The sequence below is a fragment of the Barbatula barbatula genome (genome assembly GCF_947034865.1).
Source record: "Barbatula barbatula genome assembly, chromosome: 8".
Classification (NCBI taxonomy): domain Eukaryota; kingdom Metazoa; phylum Chordata; class Actinopteri; order Cypriniformes; family Nemacheilidae; genus Barbatula; species Barbatula barbatula.
In genome coordinates, this window is record NC_136771.1 from 16,238,847 (window position 1) to 16,246,977 (window position 8,131).

The 8,131-nt window shown below is 40.0% G+C and overlaps 1 protein-coding gene across 2 annotated transcripts in view; it reads left to right on the forward strand.

Annotated features, from left to right (window-relative positions):
• cntln (centlein, centrosomal protein) overlaps positions 1-7,929 on the forward strand; it is a 68,125-nt gene extending 60,196 nt beyond the window's left edge. For both annotated transcript variants that reach the window (XM_079463464.1, XM_079463465.1), the window contains one exon: positions 7,265-7,929. In XM_079463464.1, coding sequence (XP_079319590.1) covers positions 7,265-7,375 — 111 coding nt within the window. In that variant the 3' untranslated portion in view covers positions 7,376-7,929. The remainder of the gene's footprint in view (positions 1-7,264) is intronic.
• The last annotated feature ends 202 nt before the right edge of the window (positions 7,930-8,131 follow it).

The following is an 8,131-nucleotide window of genomic DNA, read 5'->3' on the forward strand; positions in this document are numbered from 1 at the left end:
CAGACAACAAGTTATCAAAGATCTAAAATGATGGACAACTGAAAGCTTGAGTCTGGTGAAACAGTTCAGATGTATTTATTAATACACAGCAGGGGTGCCAGAAACCCCATCCCGACGTTTAGCCCACTCAACCGAATTTAGTGGGCTGATATTAAACTATGTGCCTCTGCTGGCTCTCATTAAAAGCACATTTCTGATACAGATTAAAATTCACTACAGTTTGAGCTGGTTGTCTTTTAGCCTCTGTCTGAAAACAAACGGCAGATCCCTAGTGCTTCTGATCTAGTAAAGAGAGCACTGTTGCCAACTAATATTAAGGAGAAATTGGTTGATTTGTTGCTGAAAGTAGCTAAATTATGATGTGATGTCATGACATCATTTCACAATTTACATAATTTTGTATAGAATATTCTTAGAGTAATATAAAACATCAGTTCATTTATAATGCTAACCCTATTATAAAATGAACTAATTTACTCCTTATGAGGTGTGATCACTGCCATTTCTTTTTTGTTTTAAAATGTAATGCTTTTTGGAAAAACAGACAGCTACAATTACATGCGGCCAACACATGCCACATCTAGAGGCTGCAGCTCTTTCAAATGAGTGTGTGTTACAGAGACAATTGCTACAATTTAGTTAGTAGATCTTTTAGTTTGTCATTTTTCAAAAGTTAAAACATACATTTTTGAAATTTGAAAAAAGTTACCAGGACGTTGTGAAACACATTTTATAAGCTGGTGTCAGTGAAAGAGAACAAATTGTTATAATTCATTGTTTAATTTGAGTCTTTTGTAATGAGCTTCGTATAAGATATGTCATGGAATGTCACATAGATAAATGAGATTCAAGAGAGGAAACTTACAGTTATGAATTATTGAATGTGCAACTATTAACACATAGCGTTTTTACATACCAGAAAAGAGCCTCTCGCAATTATTATTATTTATTTGTGAAAAATGTCATATGAAAATATTTGAGGAAACAAAAATAGTTTCATGTTTTATTTTGATAGTTATTCAATTATCCAAATTGTATTATAATTGTTGTCAATTACAAATCAGCCACAACATTAGCACAAACTAATTCTTATTCAAAAGGTTAATCTCATACTCCATGAAAAGACAATCCCTACAATCTTTGTCTCCCAATCTAACATTTATTCTGGCGCCGTGGAGTTTGGAAACATGTTGCACATTAAAACATAAGAGTGCTGCCACGTTGGCACGTGGTTATTAATAAACGCCACAAAAAGGACCCATTCATTTACTAGCATCAAGCTATAACAACAGCTTCTGATTTAAAAAATGTATTAATACATGTTGAAACTTACATATATTATTATTGATAAATTCTGTAGAAATATTGTTTGTTTGTTACAAATCTATTGTGTTACTAGTTGGAACCTTATTCTTAGGTGTTAGATAAATGTATTGTTATGATTTGATATTTTATCTTTTCTTTCGTACAATAAATTGGGTAGAAGGGGTGAATAAATTAGCACAATAAATGCTATCAGCATTACAATATGTGAAATAATGGAATAAAAGTGAATGATCTCTTCCCATCGTGCGTACATAGAGTTTTAACATACAGAAATAGATGCACTGCTAAATATTATGTTTGTTTTAATTTATAGATTATTATTATTATTATAATGAACACATCATATAGTCCGAATTTTAATCTTGGGTAACATTTGATGTGTAAAAAGGTGCTTTTGATGCTAGATTAATTTAATGTTACATAATCGTTTCAGACACACTAATATGTCACAGATATAATAATGATTTTATTTCTTTTCAGAATGATAGGAGAAATAAAGTAAAACATTGTTCTGTACCTGGTTAGGCTAATGGAAATGATGTTAATATCAGATTTAAAAATATTTGCACGTACAGTACAGTATATTGTCTCTACTGTTCTGGGAATTCAAATCTGTCTTACCTGCATTGTGGTAATATTTGTACCAGACATTTTTGTTTTAATATGTCAGACAAGAAAAAACGTATGCTAACAGAAACTCTGGTGTGTGTGCTTGTGTGTTTGATTGTCAGCCTGTAATGTATATCCAGTATAATTCATGGGCTCTAACATGACACTACAGCGCTAGTGGCAGTGACCGTTGACCTCAGTGACCACTCTACACCCCATCTGCACGTCTTTGCCTCTCACCGCCTTGCGCTTTAGAGGACTCGGGCGACTGCCATCAGGCAGCTTACTCTCTTTTCCCCTCACTCTCTCTCTCTCTCTCGCTTCCTCTGCTGGGCTGTGAGACCCCGAGGCAGCTTGTTAGTGGTGGGCCAAGTATTGATCTGGCAGGTCTGTCGATGCAGGGAGATTGAGCCGAGCTCCACTAGAGACTCTCCACCAGCAGGCTACTATTGACACATACACACACATACACACAAACAGAGAAGCGGCCCGCTGGAGACTCTTCACAGGCAAGTTGCTATCGACGTGTTCTCTGCTAGACCGACACAACTGCCTGCTGTATGACAAGGCTGAGACCGGCTCTTGTCCCAAGAGAAGCATGCTGACACCAACACTGTGACCCGGGCATTAGTTTTTCTTTTCTTTCAACTCGCTCATCCTCTGTTTTTTCTTAACGTACTCTGCAGGGAGGGTGACTCTTGCTCTGGCTAGTGATCAAGGCGAGTTTATTGGCAGGTTAGCTTTTTTTAATGTTCTCTTTTTTGGGGGAGGGGGTAAGAAGACACGGACCTCTCAGTCAATAGTGGCAGTTTTTTTTATGGGATGCTTGCGTGCAAATGCCTTGATGTTCATGCGATACACCAAAGCTACCTTTGGACGAGGTCAAAAAATCATCTCTTCCTTCATTTACAATAAACACCTGGTAGAAGTTCAATGGGCATTACATGTCAGGCCGGTGGCCGTTTTTGTGAACAGTCGAGCACAGTGATGCGTGCAAACTCGTGTGTGTGCGCGCGCTTCATCTGTCAGGCTCTGTATATGGCGCGAGCTGTCACTGTCAGCAACTAATGGAGGTACCACTGTGACGACGTCTTATTACCGCTGTGGCCCTGTCAATAGCGCAGCCGTCATTCCGGTGCCACATGTCAACATAACAAGCTCACGCATGTCAGAATAATGTCGGGCTCAGTCTGCGTGTTTTGGAAGGGAAAAACTGAAGAGATGCCACGTCATTTATCCACCCGTCTAAAACGCACCTGAAGGCGTACACTCTGTTGCTTATGATCCGTCGTCTGTGCCACAACGTGTTTTTTGCTTTGCTGGCTTCGTATGCCATTAACGAACGTTTAGCTCTCTTCGGATGGCGCATCTCTCTTTTATTTCCACACGTTTTCTGGCCACAACGTGCACAAAGCACCTCTAAACCCCTTCCCATCTCTCTTAATGAAACAACAACGCTTCCTCACCCGAGGGTCACAACCTGGGAATAGCGTTGCCAACCTATAAGCATTTAGAGCGCAGTGCTCCCGACGGCTTAATGTGTCAGGCCGTGAATAACCCATCCCGAGCTACGAGTGTCCACCCACAGACCCTCATCCAGCCCAGGGACCCCCTTCGCCCAGTAGCAGTAGACATTTAATTGCTTGCGTTTATTTGTGGATTCCTAATTATTGACTAGAGGTAAATTATAACACCACGGCCTTTATGAAGAGACGGAAATGACTGTTAGAGCTAATGAACTGAGCCACCCTGCCTCCAGTCATTTATCAACCACATTCATCTCGGCCTGACAGCACATAATCATTTTAGAAGTCGTGGGCCCCCTACATCCTTAATGTATTAATTCGTGACCGTCGGAGCTGGAACTCGAAGGGCCGAAGAATCCCACTGTATTGAATGTATGCGGTGCTTACGGGAAGGCTTTTCTGTTTCGAGTGCTCTTAAAGTGTTTTTTTATTTGTTGTTGTTTTTGGACCGACGTCTTGATTTGGGGGCAAAACATTGTACACCCACTACATGTATGTGGGAAGTGGCACTAATTAAACTTATAATTACTGTGGCAATTAATGCAGTGACTGAAGTTGGCAGAGCCTGCAGCCCACAGTAAAGCTCCCTCAGGCAACGATGAACAAAGAAAACACTCCTCGATTACGGTCCTTACTTTTCGCTTGAATTTATATGTATATTTAAAATAATCCAACACATTTAACACAAGGTCCCAGCCTTCACGTTCCACCAGTAATCCACTTGATGTTGTTCATTAGCTTGACATCAATCTACAGTAGGAGAAACATCTATCTTTGTTTCAGCTTTCTAAAAAATGTCGACGTCGGATCCGTTGCTTGACTTATTTCATTCCCCGTCTGGAGATTTTCCAGCCGCCATCGCTTAAACACCAGCCTTCTATATAATGACTGTCACTCCAGTCAGATTTATCAGCGCTTGTGATGTCAAGCACCAGTGAACTTGACATGACAGCACCGTCAGCCGACCGGTCTTTTCTGAGCGCCGTGCTATTGTTTGATCCTCGTTCTGTTCCCTCCCCTCCATCAGTTCCTAATGAGAGAGATGGAACAAAGACTTCCGAGTGGGAGTCCGTATTTATTCTACAGTGTATTTAGGTCAGATGTACCGGTTCAGGTTGTATAGACCTGACGATGGAAGAAACAACATTTAAAAAAAGAAGGAGTTTTAATTACAAGTATCTGTAGCCCCAAGTGTCCAATTCCCTTTCATACTGGTCTCCAGTGGCGTGAAAGGGAGAATGGAGAAGAGAGGCAGTGCAGGGTGGGTAATTACTGGCACAGAAGAATAGATTGGTGCTATGCTTGATTTTCTTACCTGATCTCTTGTTTTCCCACATGTGACACATTCATTATCTTCTAATCAAATGCAGACTTTAGTAGGTCTTGGGTGTTTTGGTTGTTGTGTGTGTATGTTTTTGTTATTCCCACGTTCAATCATTTTGATTTCAAATTAAACGTGTGAAGATCAAAGATCAGAAAGCTTTATATTCTTCTATGATCATCAGCTGTGTTTTTCTTCCGCACTCCGCAGTGGCCTACATGGGTGAGAATTTGTCGAGTGGCATTAAAAATAGTCAGTGGCGGTTTGGGAGGTTTCGCTGGCAGGAAGCAACGATGCTTAATATGAGATATTTAAAAATTTTCATAACTCACACACTACACATATACTTGCCATCTTTTGAGTGTGCCAGAGGTGCAATTCAAGCGTTATGGATGTGACGTTTTCAGTCAAAACTTGAAATAAGATCTCGGAGAATGTTTTTGAACCGTCTGTTTATGTTGACTTAACTACTGATGATAAAGTCCAGACATCAGAAAAGAATCAGACTATACACGAGTTTTCTATTTTTAATGAGGAAAACATGTATGTGTTATGCATGTGACCAAGAAGTCTGCCGTTTGTAGGTTTTTTTTATTAATAAAATGTGCAAACCAGAAACAATAATACCCAACAAATGGAGAAGGTATGGCTCTTTGTAGAACACAAAATCATTCATTTGAATGAGGAATATGGAACGTTATGCATGTGACAGTTCACCTGACTATGGAAGTTTTCTGTGCTTTTAAAATTCACAAAGAAAAATCCTTGAAGAGAGAATTCACATGGATATTTAAACCATCAGATATTGACATCCGAGCTATCACTATGTGTAAAACCTTTGGTAATAATTGCTAAAATATAACAACCCTTATTATATAAGATCTTATCATTTCTTTTTATTATTCTTTAATAACTAGTGTTTTAAGATAAATATCAGTTTTTGTTTCTCTTAGAAGTGTATTGACATGTGCCATTGAAATGGCATTTAAGATTGAAATGTTAAGTGTCACTGCTATTGCCTCCTCCCCCAAGCCAAACTTAAACACTTTTTATTATTAATTTCCCAAAACACGTCGATGCCAACGCGACCTTCCTTTCACACATCCTCTTCTGATTTGCACTCAGATTGGCCCCACAAAGGGCTCGCTTAATGCTGATAACAAAAGGAGCCTGATCAATCCATTATAGAGAGCGTCTGATGGTGTGAGTGTGTGTCTTAGCAAGATGAAGCTCAGAGTGTATTGTGACTAGGCCTGTAGCTTCGCCCCAGGCGTCTTCACACTCTATGAAACTAGCGTCACTTAATTGGACTATAAAACACCTTCATATTGTTGCCGGGGTTTTTTCCCACTTCTCCTCAGGCCAGGCCAGTCGATTCAGAATCAACTCCTGGGCGTGTTAATGAAAACACAGCCCAAAAGAGAGCTTTGCTGAATAGTGAACAGCTCACTAGGGCTGTCCAAAGGGAGAAGATTACCTGCTAAAGCAGCTGTTACATGATAATGACTGAGTCTGCCATCCCTGTGGGCCTGTTCGAGAGAGCACAGCCAAGATGTGACTCGGGCCTCCCAGGCTAGCGTGGCATCAGATAGCTTTCTACGTCGTCCCATAAAATTACACCTTTTTAAGCATAATTAAATATGGCATTCCTTTGCTGGAGCCCTCGAAGCCATTTCTTGTGTATGTGAAGTTTAGTGCAGCTCAAGCAAGCTTTTGATGAAGTCAGCACATACACTGGGTTATACTGCAATCTTACACCTGCCTCCGGGGAAACACTGCTCTCCCTCTCTCCCTAATGAGACACACTTTTCTCCCTTTGGACTTTTTTCCTCTTCATTTAGGATGCGTATCTGCGTCTATTTTAGGTCCGCTACCTAAATACATTTGCACTTGGGTTAACACGCTGTATCTCCATTTCGGTCAGAATGAGTCGAATAAAGAATCTTTGTGTGCGAAAAGTCGCTCAATGAGCAATATAAAAAATACATTTATTTTTTCAATATTTATGGATCATGCAGCCTTTTGATGCCCCAATGCTAATTACCACAGTGTCCTTGAGACGGATTTGGGGAAAGAAGAAAGCTACGTCATAGTTTATGTTAACACATCCTTCACGTCTGGCTTAAGTTTATAACACACGCACACACGGTTTAACATTCCTTTCTCAATCGTTGCATCACGGAGAACGGTGTCAAGCCTTGAGTGGCACGCTGGCAAATCAAACCTCAAAACAATCCCATTTACTATTTGAGGAAATGCGATTTATAGTTTTTTTCCAGAAAATATTCGCGCCTCAGCGACCTGTTCCCTGAATTTGTTCCCTGTCATAATTAATCAGCGTGAAGTCCAAAGTCGAGAATCGTCATCAAAGCAAAAGACACCCCGGAGAAACTGTCTGGTGTCAAAGAACGCCAAGCAAAAAAGCCTCACTGTACTTTTTGACAGGTTTTTCTTTTCTTTCCCCTCTCCTCTCTCTCCCCAGATCCCCTCTGCAGGCCTGCTGATGGACGCCATGCTGGTGAAGATGAAGGAAGGCAAAGTGCTGACAGAGGAACTGGCCACACTACAAGCTGCAGTCAGCAAAAACGCCTGACCAGAGGAAAAAAAGACAGGGGGGAGCTGGAGTCTGTAAGATGGAGTGTGTGCCCTGCTTGGCAGTGGATGGCCCTTGTCTATGCAGCACTCCACCCGTTGCTCTGCTCCTACATCCTTGTAGTCCTGTGCCTCCGAGAACAAACAGATTTATTCTTGGCTAAATAATTCAATGCATTGATTCGCCTCCAAAAAAGAAAAACATTTGTTTTGCACAACGATAAAATGATGCAAGACTTGCATCGTTTTCGGGTTTTTTTTTACATTTTCACATTGCGGAAATCACAAATGACTTTAATGAGAAGCAAAATAGATTATTATCGATCTGGTGTTTAATGAAGTATAAATTATTGTGCTTTGTTTTGATTTGAATGTATAATGTTTTTGACACGTGTGTTGATGTCTGCGTAAACACAACACAATGTACATCTGACCGCAGTTCACACAACAAAGGTGCTAAAATTGCACCATTTTCATAAAATTCTATTCATTCTACTGAGTAACGCCTTTAAAGTATTTCTGAGGAAGAAATTAAAATGTTAATTCCGTCGATACACTTTTTGTCTCATTCTTTTGCGCTTACTTAAATGGATCTTTGGGGTAGGATTGTTTTTTAACAATTTATAAACACATCATCATTGTCTGGATCAACTTCAGAAAAAGAGCCCTTACTATTTATACGTTAGAATGATCGTACGATTTGATATTCACTGATTTAAACTTGAGGTAGACAGTATGTTATACGTTGTATAGAATA